Source organism: Molossus molossus, unplaced genomic scaffold (assembly GCF_014108415.1).
Source record: "Molossus molossus isolate mMolMol1 unplaced genomic scaffold, mMolMol1.p scaffold_m16_p_19, whole genome shotgun sequence".
NCBI classification, from domain to species: Eukaryota; Metazoa; Chordata; class Mammalia; order Chiroptera; family Molossidae; genus Molossus; species Molossus molossus.
Window position 1 is genome coordinate 16,274,782 of NW_023425354.1, and position 18,723 is coordinate 16,293,504.

At 35.2% G+C, this 18,723-nt stretch overlaps 1 protein-coding gene across 2 annotated transcripts in view; it reads left to right on the forward strand.

Moving 5' to 3' along the window:
- The window catches only part of BRIP1 (BRCA1 interacting protein C-terminal helicase 1), a 141,399-nt gene that overhangs the window by 37,455 nt on the left and 85,221 nt on the right, over positions 1–18,723 (forward strand). For both annotated transcript variants that reach the window (XM_036269431.1, XM_036269432.1), the window contains 3 exons: positions 10,035–10,325; positions 14,259–14,480; positions 17,032–17,231. In XM_036269431.1, the coding sequence (XP_036125324.1) occupies positions 10,035–10,325; positions 14,259–14,480; positions 17,032–17,231 (713 nt within the window). The remainder of the gene's footprint in view (positions 1–10,034; positions 10,326–14,258; positions 14,481–17,031; positions 17,232–18,723) is intronic.

The following is an 18,723-nucleotide window of genomic DNA, read 5'->3' on the forward strand; positions in this document are numbered from 1 at the left end:
TAGCGGGAACCCAACCCGGGTCTCTCCGGACCGCAGGCGGATGCTCTAACCGCTGAGCCAAACCGGCCAGGGCAAAGAAGCATATTTTTTGTTTAGGTTTTTTTTTTTTTTAATACCATTTTGGTCAATATGTGGAAGAGGATGTCAAGAGCTTTGTTTTCTCATTTTAAAACTCATATAAGTTTTCAGTTAGCTTCTCTCTTCATGGAAGAAAGTTTAAAAATAACCAAAATACCATAAAGGGGAAAATAAAAGTCTCCTGCAACCTCAAGAGAGGATTTTTAAATAGCCTTTTGAAGTATAATATACAAGTGCAGTTGGATTACTTTTCACTAACTAAATAATGTATGTCTTTTTACTGCAGTTTCTCTTTTCCTGGGTTTTTTTTTATCCTCACCTGAGGACATTTTTGCATTTATCTTCAGATAGAGAGGGACGAAGAGAGAGAGAAACATCAATGTGAGAGAAACACATAGACTGGTTGCCACCCACATGACCCCAACTAGGGCCGGGGTCGAACCGCAGTCGAGGTATGTGCCCTTAGCAGGAACCGAACCCGGGACTCTGTAGTCCGTGGGCTGACCACTCTAACTGCTGAGCCAAACTGGCCAGGGCTTTTAAAAAAAAAAAATTCCCCCCCTTTATTGGTTTTAGATAGAGAGGAAGGGAGTGGGAGAGGGATATAGAAACATCGGTGTGAGAGAACATCGATTGGCTGCCTCCTGCATGCCCGTCACTGGGGATTGGGCCCACAACCTGGGCATGTGCCCTGACCAGGAATTGAACTGGCCACCTCAGTCGACATTTTACCATGGAGCCACACCAGCCAGGCTTCCTGGATTCTTTTTGATTTGTGTCTCAATTGTTTGAATTTTATAATCATATAGTTTTGTTCATATATTTCTTATTATATTACATCAAGAGTCACATGATGCCAGTTTGTCCTACTACTGATGATGACAAGTTTGACCACTTTGTTAAAATGGTGACTACCAGGTCTCTTCATTTTAAAGGCAAATTTTCCTTTGGTAATTAATAAGTAATTTGGGGTTATACTTAGAGACTATGTGAATATTTTGTTCCCCAACAGCTTTTCAGCCAATGATTTTAGCATCCATTTAGGTAGCTTACAGGGATCATTTATCACAAGGGAGTTGCAAAATGGTGATTTAAAAAATTCTATTATTCCATTTACAATTTGTAGTTGGCATTCTTCTCTAAGGAAAAGTTCCCCACCCTCCATCTCTCTCCTTTGATTCTTTTTTTTTTTTTCCCTTATAAACACCCCAGGTATTTTTATGAAGTTGGTCATTGTGACTCATCACTACATACTTTGGGATACATTGCTATGTATAGTCACAACTGCGTGAAGTGCTGTTAATCCAGGAGAATGTTTACTTTATAGCAGGTTGAACATTTTTGTATGTTTGACTTAAACTGAGAATTCTTATTCTTAGAGAATAAGATTGTTCAAATATTAACTTAGATAAAAAATTATACCACTTTCTTGATTAGTTCGTCTGAAACTTTTCAGAAACTGGGGCAACTGTGTTGAGGAATTCCCATTTACACTAGGCAAGAAAGTAAACAGTAAGTGGAGAGTAGGGTAACAAACACTTATGGTATCAAAAAACAACCGTGAAAAGGATCTGTCTTAATGTGCTAGCCCATTGCAGTTTAACATATTGCTTACAACCTTCACAATAGAATTTGAGTGACTTCAGTTACACATTCCAGGAGACTGGCAGTCTGTTACAATCAGAGTCTGAACTTTAGAGCAGGCTAATTTACAGCGATGGGATGAAGAAAGTTGTGGATTTGTATTACACACTCTCACCTGACACTGTATCTGATCCCTTACCTGCTGATTGACATCTTGAATAAGCTCTTTGAAGTAAGTTCCAGCTTAATTAAAACGTTTGCTTGGTTAGCAGTGATCTGTGAAAGCCTGTGATAAATATTGAATCAGGTTCACCTGCTGGTGGCTATGAGTGGATAAACAGCTGCTTTGTGCAGTTTAATCATGAAACTGTGGCAGTAGAGTACTACTACTGTTTGAATTTTTAAAAAAGAATAGTTGAAAAGGTATAGTTATGTCACTTTTGCTATCTTGCTAGAGTGTGTGCTTATGTGAGATTTTGCACACAGGCATTCGGTACCTGTTTAGATGGCCTGAACAACAGCAAATGGTTGATAAAGATTAACAATGAACCCTGTCTTTTATGCCTCAAAGATTGTAGTATAATTCTATATTCATTGGCTTTTTACCACTAGCTTTATATGTGCATGACTTTTTGAAATAGAAAGGGTAGTATTTTGCTTTTTTGCCAAGTTAAATGATAGATGAAAATAATTGTTAAAGTTTTAAGATTTAAGTTTATGAATTCCAGATTCTGTACAAATTTATTGTGTGTCTTGTAAGAACTTGAAGAACTTTTTAGATTTTACATTTTTTATCTGTAAAGTTGAATTAAAAATGAATATTACTTAACTGTTTTAAAATTATGTTAATATTACATAATTAACAAATATCAAAAGAGAAATGAATTTGCAAGCAGTGGAGGAATCTTTGTAAAATTATCTTCTTTAAATGATCAGTTTATTTCTTTTTTTTAAAAAGTATTTTTATTTTTAGAGCAAGAGGAAGGGACAGAGAGAGAGAGACATTGATGCTAGAGTGAAAGATCCATCTGCTGCCTCCTGCACTTTCCCTACCAGGAATCAAGTTCCCAATCCAGGCAGGTACCCTGACCAGGAATTGAACCGGCAACCTTTCTGTGTACGGGGCAACGCCCAAGAGCTACACTGGCTAGGGCTCATTTTGTTTATTTCTTTGAAGAATAATTGTGTCTGCCAAGTTGGTTGTAAAAAAAAAAAGCTATTTCCATTTGATTTCCATGTAAAATCAGACATAAGTTTTGGGGTAAAGCCCTCACCCAGATACATCACAATCTTCTTTGAGCACCTGATGAATGTTATGGACACGACTTTCTAGACATGCACACAAACTTGTGTCTGTAGTTTATGGGTCATCTCTAACACTGTAACAGTTGATGGGCCCTAATGTAGGACCCTGTTTTCTAATAAATTAGGTTGAAGATTTTTGGTCAGGTGGGACTATGATGAAAAGCATTCTGCTAGGTATTAAGCAGCCGAGGAGGAACCAGGATAGTGTATATTTGTTGTGCTATGCTTTTTTGCAGTACTTTTAGCATTTTTCAGGTGTATCTTCCACCTCAGTCCTTAGCTCTAAGGATTATCTACCATGGGGGATTCCTAATTTTCTACTTAAAGTTTTAATGTTTTTATTCCTATCATCAATTATTTGGGTTTTATGAGAAGAATAATATTTTTTTTTCTTTTTTTTTTTTTTAGAGTTTGTTCTTGTGGTTGTTTTTAAAATATATATATATATAGCCCTGGCCAGTTTGGCTCAGCGGTTAAAGCGTCGGTCTGCGGTCCGGAGAGACCCGGGTTCGGTTCCCGCTAAGGGCACGTACTTCGGTTGCAGTTTGTCCCCGGCCCTGGTTGGTCATGCAGGTGGCAGCCACTCGATGTGTCCCTTCATGTCGATGTTTCTCTCTCTCTCTCTCCCTTCCTCTCTCTCCCTCCCACTCTATCTGTACAAAAAATTTTTTTATCCTTACCCGAGGATATTTTTCCATTTACCTTCAGATAGATTGAGAGAGAAAGAGAAAGAAATATCAGTGTGAGAGAGATACGTTGATTGGTTGCCTCCTGCACAACCCTGACCAGGACTGGGGACTGAACGGCAACCGAGGTACATGCCCTTGACCAGAATCGAACCTGAGACTCATTGGTCTGGGTCCGGTGCTCTAACTGCTCAGCCAAACCAGCCAGGGTGAGAATAATATTTCATTTGTCATACTTAGCCTGCTCAGTGTTATTTTTGGTATTTTATTTGTGTTGATACATGTAACTTTGTTTTATATTTTTCATTATATATAGTATTTCATTCTTTGAAAAAAACCCCACATTTTATTAATCCATTCTTCTGTCAATGCACTTAGTTTGTTTTCCTCACTATCAAAACAAAGCTGCAAAGAATACCAGTATTGTATCTCTTACAGTGCAAGAGTTTCCCTAGCATTTATAACTGCCGGTGTCATGCTGGGTCAGAGGCTTTGTATATCTTCGATTTAACTATATCACCAATTTATTCTCTAAAATGGATGTACCAGTTTATACTTGGATTAGCAGTTAGGAGAGTTGCTTCATGTCCTTGCTAACACCCTCTCTGGTGGATGTGAAATGGAAGCTAATTATGGCTTTAATTTGCATTTTCCTAATTAGTCATGAGGTTGAGCATTAGTTTGCACATTTTTTTCAGATGTTTATTGGCCTTTCAGCTTTTCTTTCCTGTGATTTCGTGTTCTTGGCCACCTACTGGATTTGTCTTTTTAAAACTGATTGGTTGTTGCCCGGCTATTGTGGCTCAATGGTTGAATGTCGACCCATGCACCAAGAGGTAGCTGGTTGGATTCCCGGTCAGGGCACATGCCCAGGTTGTGGGCCCAATCCCCAGTGGGGGGCATGCAGCAGGCAGCCAGTTGATGTTCTATCTCATTGATGTTTCTATCTCTCTCTCCCTCTCCCTTACTCTATCTAAAATCAATAAAGAAAAAAAATTAAAATTGATTTGTTGGAACTTTATATGTTCTGGATACTGATCTGCAGTTGGTTTTAATCATTGCAAATATCTTCTCTCAAGTTCCTTCTTAGTATATTTTTTAAGGAGTATCTTTTTAAAGAGTATCTTTTTCAATAGAAATCTGACATTTTAATGAGATTGTTATTTTCAGTCATTGTGCTTTTAGTGTGTTGTTTAAGAAATCCTTCCCTACCTTGGGATCATGAAATATACTCCTGTATAGGGACAGAGATCATATGCACCACAGAATCCAAAATATTTTGTCTTTGGCCCTTTTCAGAAAGTTTGTTACTCTTGCTCCAAAGAGTCTCTTGAGAGTTTTTGCTTTTTTTCCCCTTGTGGAACATAAGAGGAATATTGTTAGATCATATTTGATTTAAATGTCAGCTAATAATAAGTTAAATAGTTGTGTGTGTTTTTTAAAATATGTTTTATTGCCCTGGCTGGTTTGGCTCAGCGGTTGGAGCATTGTCCTGCGGACCAGAGAGTCCCGGGTTCGGTTTCTGCTAGGGGCACATTCCAAAAAATATATATATATTTTTTTCTTGATTTTTCTAGAGAGAGATAGAAACATTGATGTGAAGAAGAAACATTGATTGGCTGCCTCCTGCATGCCCCCTGCTGGGGATCGAGCTTGCAACCCTGGCATGTGCCCTAAGGGAATGGAATTTATTAGTCCATTGATGCCGCTCAATCCACTAAGCCACACCTACCGGGCTAAATAGTTTTTATAAAGTTACCCTTAGGAATATTTTATAATTATATTCAGAAAATAATGTACTTAGAGTACTAACTTTAGACAATTCTTTAATCCATGAGTGAAATTGATATTGATAAACTCTAAAAATGGTATTTATAGAACAGTTAAAGGGTGAAGCTTTCTTTGTCACTGAGGTGAGTTGACCATTGTCATTGTCTTCTACTTGGCTTGATATATTAGGAATTCTAATCTTCTTGAATGGATAAGTCAATGAATGAGTGAATGTGAAAGTGCATATAAGGTACTTAATACAGGGACAGCTTTAATAAATGATAGTTATTATTAATAATGAGTATATCAGGATATGTGTTTGTCACAACTAAAGTGGCCCAAACATTAGCATAGCAAGATGATTTCTCTTACTGGCCTTGAAAAATAACAAATTGTCCTGTACCTTTTCTTTTAAAAGCTTATCTTTTTATTTTGAAGTAACTTTGATGTGTGAAGAGCTTCAGATTAGAACACCAATTAATCATCTGTCAGATAAATAAAATATGGTGCATGGGTGCAGTAGTTGGTTTAGGGACATTAGTTACAGTCTGTCAATTAAAAAATTTTAATTTACAGTTATGTGCAAAACTCCATGCTTAATGAATGAGTTACATAAAGAAATGTAAGACATAGTTTGTCCTCAAGGAGTTTACAATGTGGTTGAAAGATAATACATGCACATATAGAAAGTTATGGAAAAGTTCAAGTTATTGTTTCATTGATGTAGTTTTCTCTTTATTTCATATAAATAAGTGTTTTCTTGGTCTCTTTTCCTCTCTACTTCTTATTTTTTTATTTTATTTTTTTTTATCCTCACCCGAGGACACTTCTTGTTCAGATAGAGTAGGAGGGAGAGAGAGAGAGAAACATCGATGTGAAAGGGACACATCGAGTGGCTGCCACCCACACGACCAACCAGGGCCGGGGACAAACTGCAACCAAGGTACATGCCCTTAGAGGGAACCGAACCCGGGTCTCTCAGGACCGCAGGCTGATGCTCTAACCGCTGAGCCAAACCGGCCAGGGCTCTACTTCTTTATATACTTGTTTTTAATTCTAAATATACCCTTTATGCCTATTTTTATAATTCAATCCATAGCCTCCATTAAGAAGCTCCCCTGATTTATGAATTAGCAAAATAATTTCTCTGGCAATGAAACACTTTCTAACTATGCCTTTGTCATTTTCTATTTCTAAGCATATTTAATCACACTGCTCATCTTTATTCTTCAAGTATTTGGGTATAATAATTTTTGTTGTGGGGAGAGGTTGTAATATCTTAATCTACTTGAACTTCTGATTTTAGCTTTGTGAAAGAAATACTGGAAAGGACTCAGCAGTTGGCCTTTTTTTCAAGATCAAATCTTAAAGTCTTTCTTCATCCTTTCTAGAAATTTAGATATATGTCTCTATATACTAGGACAAGTGAGGGACTAGATAGAAGTTGTTAGAAGAACATTTTCCAAAAATCCTTGGTTACTGACCTTCTAAGAACAGTTTCAGCTGTTGTAGGTTTGAAATGTAAATAATTGAATCTTGCATAATAATAGATTTATGCTGTTATTTGAGTTGGGTTTTCTTGCCTTTTGTGGAAATAAAAGGACTCTAGACATTTTCTAGCTATGAGAGAAGAAGTCATTTCTTCAAGAGTTCGAGTCTGCCATTCAGTGTAGCTGCTTTACAGGTCTTGGAAGGTTGCAAGTTTTGGGGAGCCTGTGCATTTTATCTTTTTTAAAGTGTTTCTGTTTCTCTTTATTTTTATTGTCTACACTATTACAGATGTCCTATTCCTCACCACCACCCCCTTGCCTGCCTCTACCCTTAAAGTGTCATATCTTTCTTTTAAAGTCTTAGCCTTTAATTGAATTGAAGGATACTATGACCTCCTGTCCTTGCTGTTTTCAGGATTATTCCTTTAGTTTTCTTACAGCATTGAAAGTTGCTGATTTGGTTACAAATAATTCTTTTTTGTTATTAAATGTCTTTTTGAAACATCTGTTCTATTGCGACAGTTAGGTTTTTTATCCTCAATTATGATTGTACCAAATCCTTTAGCTGGAAACTTTAATAGAAGATCACTTCTGAAAAAATAATTCCTGTTTAAAATGGGAAAAAAAAAATAATTCACTTTCTTTCTTAATTTATTTCTTCTACTCTACTTGTCCATTCATCTATTGAAAAACCATCTTTTTGAGGAGTCATCTTAAGTTCTAAAATGGTATAATGATTTTAAATCTTAAAAAAAAAAAAAGAAAAACATGTTTAGTATAAGATTAGCCATGGTTTATAATTTTCTTAATTGTGAAATAATAAACAAATTTAAGGTACCTAAATAAAGCTGCTCTAGTGGGAAACATTTTCTGAAGCTAATGCTTGTTCTTTAGTTTTTGTTAGTACAGCTACTAACATAACATTTTAAGGTACACCCATTCATTATTTAAATTATTAGTGCCCAATTCACAACTTTTAAAAACAAAAAATTTGAATACAGAGCAGCAAGTCATTAAGCTGTATAATAGCATCCTTTTTTTTTGTTTGTTTGAAAAATTGTGTGAAAGATGTATTTATGCATATATGAAGGTTTGCAAGTTATACTGAATTATTTGTGGTGAGGGACTGATTTATTTAGTATATTTCTGTGTTGTTTGAATTTTTTGGTCAGGGAAAAAAGTGGAATTAAAAGGTGTCGGTGATAAACTTGTAAGTGCAATTGGTGTTGAAAAGTGTTCCTTCCATCAAAAAGTAGATGATCTCTAAGCCTTCAGAAAAGACCACTTTACTGGATTGCTTTTATGCTTGGATATAATATATCCACATAGTATATAGCAATGCGTTAGACCCTTGCATTCTAATATTCAGGATAAATTTAATTGTATCATAGGGTGGAGAAATAATATAATTGAGTGAAAAGACTGAAGGTACTAATTCTGCTACCTAGAGTAGTATGTTAATTCTTTTAGTATGTTAATTAATTAATGTGATCATTGCAAAGGCCAAAATGAATTCAGTCAGAAATATCATGATATAATTTGCATCCCATTTTCTGTGTGATCATAAATTGTTAGATATTGCAACATATGTAACATAAACCACATGTCAGCTGTTTCCTGCTTCAGTGTTGACAAGAGCCCCATTCATAACTCTTCTTTTTATCCTTTCAGTGAATAAGTAATTATTCAATATAGAAGGCAGGATATTTGGAACTGGCTATTTAATGTGGCAGCACTCTGTAATGAAATCTGCTGTTACTGGCAACCTGAGAGGGGAATGTAACAATTCCAGCATAGCTGTAACTTTATCTGCTTTGACTGTTTATTTGGCACATCAGTGAACCTTTTATCCCAGTGAGTGACAGTTCCAGAAGGGTCACATTTACATCCATTCTATCATGTATTGTAATATTTAATGGTGGACAAGGTTGAGCGAGACTGGGAGTAATTTGAACTTGCTTTTCCACTGAGTTGAGGCTAAAAGACAGCTTGATCCTCAGTATTGTGGTGTAACATGCAATGACTTAGCATTTGTTGATGAAGGCTAATCTTACTGATTATAATTTTTTAAAAAAACTTCAGTTAAATGGTATATTTGTTCTACTAAACTATAACTCTCCAGTACAAGTTCTCTTAAGCTGCTATGCTACTTAGTTTTTTTCCCCCATCAGTGACCATTTCTATAAACTAAGTATTTCACGGTATTTCTCTTAATGAGGCTGCACTCTGTCCATTGTGCGTAGTAATTAAGGTTAAGTTAGGTAGTTGTTATTGAGAACCCATGGGTTCTAATATATAGCATTAAATTGTTTTTCATTTTTGAATGTTTAGAAACAGGAGAGAAAAAGAGTCAGGTAAACATTAGATTATATTCCTGAAATTCCATATATGGTATGTTTAAGGAGACAGTTATATAATTATTTCAATTATGAAACTGAATTACTAGTAAAATTGTCCAGGAAAAGCTATCCTGAATGATAATTTTACTGATGGATTTGCATTCTATGACAAATAATTGAATTTCAGATATACTTGTTCCCCACAAGCAACCTGCCTTTATTATTAAATATTAATAATATGCATTCATTTTCATACCTTTGCTAGAGAATAGTTTTCACTTCTGTTGTTCAGTGATACTTCAGATTCAACTTGATATTTCTATTATTTTATAAGCTATACTTTATACACTTTAAAATATTGGTATAAGATATTTAAATGGGATAGGCTATGAACACAAATAGTACTATCAGTTCTAAGCTAAAATATCACAAGTTCACTTGAAGCCTAAGCACAAATTAAAATGATCCTCAATTTTGTCTTACTATTTTTATAATTTATGAAAGAAGTAAATCAAAATGTATTTAAAGCATTTGGAATTTTAGAGTTAGAATGGTATGTTAGAAACCAGTGCAAATATGGAAACGTCATTTATAAGTTTTAAGAGTGACAGAGAACCAATTTGAAGTGGAATTTGTAGTTTTTCTTTAATGGTAAGTTTTAGATGGTATCTTGATATTATTTGACAGTTGTGATTCATTACTATGGGTTCTGATTCTATGAGAGGTTTGATAACATTTTTATGGTAGTCCAGACATTAGTTATCTTTTTCTTTTTTGTACAGCTCTCTGGCCCCTGTTGTAGGTGCTGTTGTTCTGCTAAACAAGGAAACAGTCAAGATTCTTCAAATGCCATTAAGAAGGATCATGGGGGGAAATCCAAGATACCAAAAATATATTTTGGGACACGTACACACAAGCAGATTGCTCAAATTACTAGAGAGCTCCGGAGGACAGCGTACTCGGGGGTCCCAATGACTATTCTTTCCAGCAGGGATCATACTTGTGTCCATCCTGAAGTAGTAGGTAACTTCAACAGAAATGAAAAGTGCATGGAATTGCTGGATGGAAAAAATGTGAGTAAAGTTATTTTGTTTTAGAGAAAAATAAGTCTGAAAGGATTAAAAATACTCAATGTTTTGTGTTTCTTTTTTTTAATATGTACATTTCTAGTCATAGTTAAATAAAGTATGAAAATCAAACTTATTGCTAGTTTTGATATTTTTTGAAAACTAATATTACCACAAGAAAATCTTTATTCAAGTTTAAAATGACAGTTTCTGTCCTAAAGTTTGGGGATATTATATTCTTTGAAATTCATTTCCATTTTAATCAGATGTCTTCTTACTTCCTTCCAAGTCCCCTACCAAAAATAGTCAAATATGGATGATGTCATATGAGGAGATAAAAGTATTTAAATGATTTAGTCTAATTAGATTTAATTAATGTCTTATACATACTTAAAATGTCAAAGGAATGTAGTTGATTTAGGCTTTCTTTGAGCAAATTTTAAAATGGTTTATAATTGAATGAGAAATATAATGATTATCTGTCTTATTATTCTGATTAGCACAAACTTCTTTTTCCAAAAAATTATATTAAATTACTAACTTTAAAGATATGTCATTGGTGGTTTTGAAGTTTTCCAGGGAAATCTAGATTAACATGAATTTGGACTAGGTGGAAATAGAAAGTCTTTCTTACTAAAAACACAATTTTAAAATAATTTTTTGGTAAAGTATTAGTTTGGTAGTTTGTGTACCTCTTTGATAACTAGTTTACTCTAAAATGGAAATTACGAGTCTGGAGTTACACCCAGAAATTATTGGTGAACAAATAAATTGATAATATTTGAAATGACCAGTGATATTTAATATATTTTGAAAGTTCTGTCTTTCACTAGTATTTTGTCAGAGTTGTCTTTATACAAAAGGCTATAAACTGTAGCTCTTAGAGTTTCATTTAATTGGTATATCACCTTCTACTATATAATGTAAATAAATTATTTTGTATTATGTATTTCTTTTTCAGTGCTTTCTTTTATTAGAGAGAAATTTATTCAAGCTTTGTTTGGGGATATTCAAAAGATGCAGTAGACATTCAAACATGTGAAATATGAAATAATAAATACTAAAGAACTTAAGTGGAAAAACTTAAGTGGCTTGTTCAGAGCCAGGAAAAGAATATAGATTATTGGATCAAAATTATTGTTGAAATACTATTTATATTTATTTCTAGTAAGTTCTTTTTAACTGAGGAACTGTGAAATCTTCCCAATATTTAAAAAGTTCTCTTCAGGGAGAGATGAAAATAGTAAAAGTCAAATGCTAAAAAAAAAAAAAAATAGTAAAATAGGGAAAAGGCTCTTTATGATAAAACCCCATAAATTTTATCTTTAAGTAGACCCCTTTCCATAAATGGCTAATTAATCTACTGGATTCCTCCAATTCTTGAAATTTGTCTTTTGTCTATATAATCTATGTAAGAAGACTTGCTGGCATTGTCATTTTTTTTTTTATTACTTCTTGTTGTGAAAATTATAACAATTTATTATTTGTTATCTCATTATTAAAAGCAGTTGTAAAGTTTAAGATTGTGCATTGAAAGCAAATAGTCTTATTTTATGGAATCCTCTAGAATCCTGTAGTGCTTATTATGTTTTTTTTATTGATCTTTACTGTCAAAGTTTGAATAATGTAAAAATAAAAAGTAAACTAGTAGACTTGAATGTTCAGAATTTTTCATTGGCATTTAGTTTCTCTTTTAAAGTAAACAAGTCTTTTGTTTTTTAATATTAGCGTATACATAATGAAAGGTACCTGCTTGTAGTTGCTTGTCTTCACCTAATTCTGCCTCAGAATGCTTAGCTCATAGGCATACATGAACCTTCTTTTCCTTGTTCCCAAGCCCGCAGGGTAATTTGGTATTGTAATGAGGGCCAATTACAAAGTCACCATAGGTGTCTATGTTTACTGTGCCTGAATTACCAAAGCGAAATGATAAATAGATAACTGACAGTTTGAGTGAAAAAGAGTTTAAAGTGTGATAACGCTTCAGTTGACAGACTCCCCTCAGGGTTGAGTTACATTGTTAAAATGGATGAGCTTTTCTGGTTTTGCTATCAGCCTGCACAGGAGTGTCATTCTAAGTGCCCTTAAAGTGTAAACTTTCTGATTTTTTGGCTTGATCCAAAGGCACATGTGTTTTTGTTCACTGTTTCTTTTACTAAAGTGAAAAAGCAATGCATTTATCTGTTTAGAGTTCATTTTGTTTCAGTTAAGAAAAAATTAACTAGCCCCAGAAAAAATTCTTTAAAAATTACTTTAGGTATGGAAGAATATTTATTTTTTGTTGAGATGAGATTTAACACTTTTGAATCACAAACTCTGAAGCACCTATCTTAGTGATCATTTTATACAAATACAAGTTTTCCAAATAGTACGGAAGATATTTGGAATGAAAATATGGTAAATATCATATTATGAAACTCAGTTGTATCAAACTCATATGAAAGATACTTGGCATATCTCTCCCTGTCTCTGGACTCCAGAATCATAAAATTTTAAAGCTGGAAGGAACCTTAGAAATGTATACTATGAACATAGTTAGAAATGGGTATACAGATACTCATTACAGCATTATTTATAAAGCCAAAATTAATAATAGTCTTAAATGTTCAATAATAAAATGGTTCATCAACTGTGGCACATTAATTCCATGTACATATGTGGACAACAATGAAAAAATACTTAGTGATGTGAGAAAGCATTTCTTATAGGACGTTACTAAAATAGGCTGAGAGAAAAAATGATCCCAGTTTAAAACACTTTAAAAAGTGTTTTTTTGTCGCTAGATTGTTAATAATCCTCGAGGCCTGGGGAAAATTTGCTTATTTTTGTTATTTTATTTTTATTTATTTATTTTTATCCTCACCCGAGGATATTTTTTCGTTTTTCGGTCAGATAGAGTGGGAGGGGGAGAGAGGAAGAGAGAGAGAGAAACATCGACGTGAAAGAGACATATCGAGTGGTTGCCACCGCACGACCCAACCAGGGCCGTGGACAAACTGCAACCGAGGTACGTGCCCTTAGCAGGAACCGAACCCTGGTTTCTCTGGACCGCAGGCCGATGCTCCAACCGCTGAACCAAATAGGCCAGGGCTTTTTTTGTTATTTTAATACTGGGTCACATTGTAATGATATATCCATTCATATGTACTACATTTTTCCATATGTACCATATATTTTTCCCACTAAGACATTCCTTTCTCTCTAGCTCCTTCATTTCTTCTCTCTCTATTCTTTCTTTCTACTTATTTAGATTTGATTAAGTAATACTGTCTCATGACTCATTGAAAAGATACAAGTGTCTGTTGAGAAAGATCATTCCCTTTCCTGTTCCCAAGTCACTTAGCTCTCATCTTTAAAAGCCAATGATGCCATTGCTCTTGTATATCCATTCCGAAATATTTTTGCCCAGCATCACTTTAAACAGATCAAAGTCACAACAAACATAATTTAAAAAATATATTTCTCAGCCCTGGCTGGTTTTGCTCAGTGGTTAGAGCATCGTTCTGAGGACCAAAGGGTCTCAGGTTTGGTTCCCGGTCAAGGACACATACCTGGGTTGCAGGTTTGATCGTTAGCCCTGGTCAGGGTTGTGTGGGAGGCAACCAGTTGATGTGTCTCTCTCGCACTGATGCCCGCCCCCCTCCCGCTTCCATTCTATCTAAAAATCAATGGAAAAATATCTTCAGGTGAGGATCAACAAATATATATATTTCTCAAATTAACTGGGGTATCTAGTGCTATAGGGATCTGGATCTCTATTGAGTCAAGTAATATAGTGTCTTTAAAATGATTGGAATTGTAGATATGGTATAATTTGTCTCCTCTATAAAATCTTTGCTTTGTGGCTTTAATGATGTTCCTCAAGTTCTGAGATAAATTTGTTTCATTTCTTCTGTTCTAGTATTGGTTCACATTTCAGTTATGCATATTTGTTTTTAGGGCAAATCCTGCTATTTTTATCATGGTGTTCATAAAATTAGTGATCAACACACATTACAGACTTTCCAAGGAATGTGCAAGGCCTGGGATATAGAAGAACTCGTCAGCTTGGGGAAAAAACTGAAGGCATGTCCGTATTACACAGCACGAGAACTAATAGAAGATGCTGACATAATATTTTGTCCCTACAACTACCTTCTAGATGCACAAATAAGGGAAAGTGTGAGTAGATATGTAAAAATTAGAACTTTTCCCCCTACTTATGGAGGTATAAGTGGTGAATGTAAAAGCTTTTATGTTTTAATGTCTTTTATTTTTTGTTTGATAGTTAATCTGTGTAAGTGTATAAACATTAGAGTACTGAAAACATATTCTAAGGTGTAGTAAAAATGGAATTTTATACCTTGTTACTTTAATTTTCAAAGTAATAAGTGCTTTTAAGGATCTAGTACTCAAGTAGGATTATAACAGATTTTTTCATCACCTTGATAGTTATGACATTTTGGACTGGATAATTCTTTGTTGTGATGGGCTGTCTTGTGCATTATAGGATGTTGAATAGCATCTCTGGTTTTATCCACTAGATGCCAGTAGCACCCTCACATTGTAACAATCAAGTCTGTCTCCAAACTTTGCAAAATATCCCCTGGGGGGCAAAATTGCCCCCAGTTGAGACCCACTTATAGCTATCACTCTCTCCATTTATGAATAGTCAGAAAGAATTATTTTAAAACATTATTCTGAAGAATCTGTTGTTGGGAGAATATGCACACTATGCAAATTATGCTTTGTGAGCTTTTGAGAATTGAACTTTGTATGCAGCATTTGTGTTTATTTGCCTGGTTTTTCTTAGTGACATCCAAATGTTACAGCATAAGATAAAAAAACTGAATGACTTGGTATATTCAGTTATTTTTCTCTTTAGATCTAACTGCAAAACTCTCATTAGCTTTCTATTTCCTTAAGTTTGAAATTAATAGACATTATGTTTGCTACCCCTACTATCCTACCTCTTATTCTATTTCTTGGCTAGATCTCTTTCTTATGAGTGACTGTGCAGATCAGTGACAGATCAGTCTTCTAATATTACTTTTATTAATCTTTCCTCTGCTTAAAAATCTCTTACTGCTCTTTGTTCATGGGGTTAAAGTCCATATTTCTTAAGCTTGCTTTCAAATTGCTCAATAGTCTGACCTGAATCTGCCCTTTCAACTTTCTCTGCTGCAAAAGACCAACTTGAACCCCTCAAAAGTGACCTCATACTGGCCTTGGCCAGGTAGATCAGTTGGTTAGAGGATCGTCCTGATACACTAAAGTTTCGGGTTTGATCCCCAGTCAGGGCACATACAAGAATTAACTAATGGCCCTGACTGTTGTGGTTCAGTGGTTAGAGTGTCCGCCTATGGATCAAAGAGTCTTGTGTTTGATTCCCAGTCAAGAGCAAGTACCTGGATTGCAGGTTTGATCCCCAGCCCTGGTCAGGGTTGGGGGTGGGGGGGCATGAGGTGCATGTAGGTGGCAACCAATTGATGTGTCTCTCTCATATCAATGTTTTTCTCACTCTTTCTTTCCTTCTTACCCCTTTCCTCCCTCCCTTCCATTCTCTAAAAATCAATGGAAAATATATGTGAGGAGTGACAATAACAACAACAAAAATCAGCCAATGACTGCATAAATAAGTGGAACAACAAATTGATGTTTCTTTCCTTTTCCTTCTCTCTCAAATCAGTGAATCAATAGAAATTACCTCATAGTCCCCTGAGGATTTCATGTTCTTTCCTATATCTCTGCTTTTGATTACACCTGTGTTGAAATGCCCTACTCTCTCTTTGTCTATCTAAATCCTATTCTTCTTTAAACCCCAGTGTATCTCCTACTCTTCCATGGTTCTTAGTCATCTTCAATCCCGTTTATTATTACAACTCACTGACAGTTGCTTTGTGACATTTCTTTGTATTAGTCAGGACTCTTCCAATTGCAAGTGACACAAACTCAGCCTTAGTAGAACTTAAGAAAAACTATTTGACTAACTCCTCATTGTGATGGTTTTATGCTCAAGCAAGTTCTTTCCAATGGGAACAAAGAGAACCATAGGTAGCTAGCTAACACAGAAAAAAGAAACATGATCTTGTATTAGTCACTCCAAATTATTCTGATTGGCCTACTTTGGATCTCATATCCATTCTTGAACCAGTCACTGTGATCATGTAGGGATGGAATACTTTATTTAATTGGCAAGTCTGGTCTCTGAGTCTACCCATGTTGTAAGAGTGGTGATGTCCCTTGATAACAAATTAATAGTCCTACCAACATCACATAAGACTTGGGGAAAACCAGTTCTCAGAATGAAGTATCACAGGATAGAAAGATACATACTATATTACATTAATATTTTGAGAGTCTTTTGAATCTTGTATTGTCATTTTAGTTTTAAAAAGTTTTTTTACTCTGCTTTTTAAATTATGTTGGAGATTCCTTTATAGTGGGATTTTTATACCCCTTTGTGTATCAGCTGTACTTTGATCCAGGCTCACTTAACATTATTTTGGTTGTGATAGATTTGCAAAGTATTTTGAGACTGAAAAAGGGCAAACTCTATAATGTCGAGCTGATATTTGGTTGGCTGTAGTGCTTTAGAAGTTTTTAAGACCTAGAATCAGTTGCACTTTCAATATTAGCCTAGAGTGTGAATTTTTCAATGAAATATCTTGCCTACTGCTATTAAATTCATTTTGCTGACAGTTTTACAGGATTTTGTTTTTAAATCTTATAGATGGATATCAACCTGAAAGAACAAGTTGTCATTTTAGATGAAGCTCATAACATCGAGGACTGTGCTCGGGAATCAGCAAGTTACAGTTTAACAGAAGTTCAACTTCGGTTTGCTCGAGATGAACTAGATAGTATGGTTAACAATAACATAAGGAAGAAAGACCATGAACCTCTACAAGCTGTGTGCTACAGTCTCATTAAGTAAGGACATTTGTCTCTCAGTGTTGTTTGTGTTGCCTTTGTATTAAAACCACGTTTTATTATGCCAGAGTATTTTACAGTTAGTAAACTTTGCCCAGGCTACTTTGGAAATGGACGGTTTAAATATAGGCTAAACTTTTGTCTTATTCAAAAGAATATAATGGACAGAATCTATTTTTTTAAATTGATAATTGTGAATCTTATTTTTGGTTTAGCAAGATAATTTAATAGCCACATAGGTTGTGTATAGGACATTGTACTAAACAAAAACTAATAGTTTTAATGAACATTTAAAAATTCTGGATCATGACTTTTAAAAATTTTATTCAACTTAATTTTATTTTTTCCATCACCTTTTATCCTCTCTATGCCCTCTATCACCTCCACCCATACTCTTCCACCCCCAAAATCAGTACACTATTGTCCATGTCCATGAATTCTTTTTTTTTTTATCCTCACCCAAGGACACTTTTTCATTCTTTGTTCAGATAGAGCAGGAGGGAGAGAGAGAGAGAAACATCGATGTGAAAGGGACACATCGAGTGGCTGCCACCCGCACGACCAACCAGGGCCGGGGACAAACTGCAACCGAGGTACATGCCCTTAGCGGGAACTGAACCTGGGTCTCTCCGGACCGCAGGCCAACGCTCTAACCGCTGAGCCAAACCGGCCAGGGCCATAAATTCTTTTTTTTTTTACTCAATCCCTCTACTCCCCGCCCGAACCTCCCACCCCTACCCCCACAGTTGTCTGCCTGCTCTCTATCTATGAGTCTGTCTCTATTTTGCTTGGTAGTTCAGTTTGTTCATTAAATTTCACATATGAGTGAAATCATGCGATCTGTGCCTTTCTCTGGTTGGCTTATTTCACTTAGTAAAATGTTCTTCAGGTCCATTCATCACCTCTGGAAGTTTCTTTCTGCCTGTCTTTCTTTTTTATTTTTTTTTGTATGTAATAACACTTAATAAAAGATTTACCTTTTTAGCAAATTTTTAAGTATGCATTACAGGCACTGATCCATATATTGTCAAATCCAAAGGTTATTTTTCTGTAATCTTGCTTAGCTTCTTGGCATTGTTTGGTTTTGTTGACTACCACCTTTGTGAAATGTGTTTTTGTCTTAATTTCTGTGAAATAATAGAAGATACATATATTCATCTCTGTCTTTAGTACCTAACACAGAGCTCAAATCCCTTGGTATTTCCTGGTTGATAGGACTGTCTTTTGTTCTAATAAGGTAATGATTGTGGGCTCCTGGATGAGGGCTAGTCACTAAAAAGACCAAGCCATGATTAGAAACTTGGCACTTTTGGCCCTGCTCAGTGGTGAGAGCATCGACGCAAGGACCAAAGGTTCTCCAGTTTGATTCCCAGTCAAGGGCATGTACGTGTGCAGGTTGATCCCTGACCCCTGCGTGAGGCAACCTATCAATGTGTCTCTCTCACATCGATGTTTCTCTCTCCCTTCCTCTAGTCCATTATCTCTAAAAGTC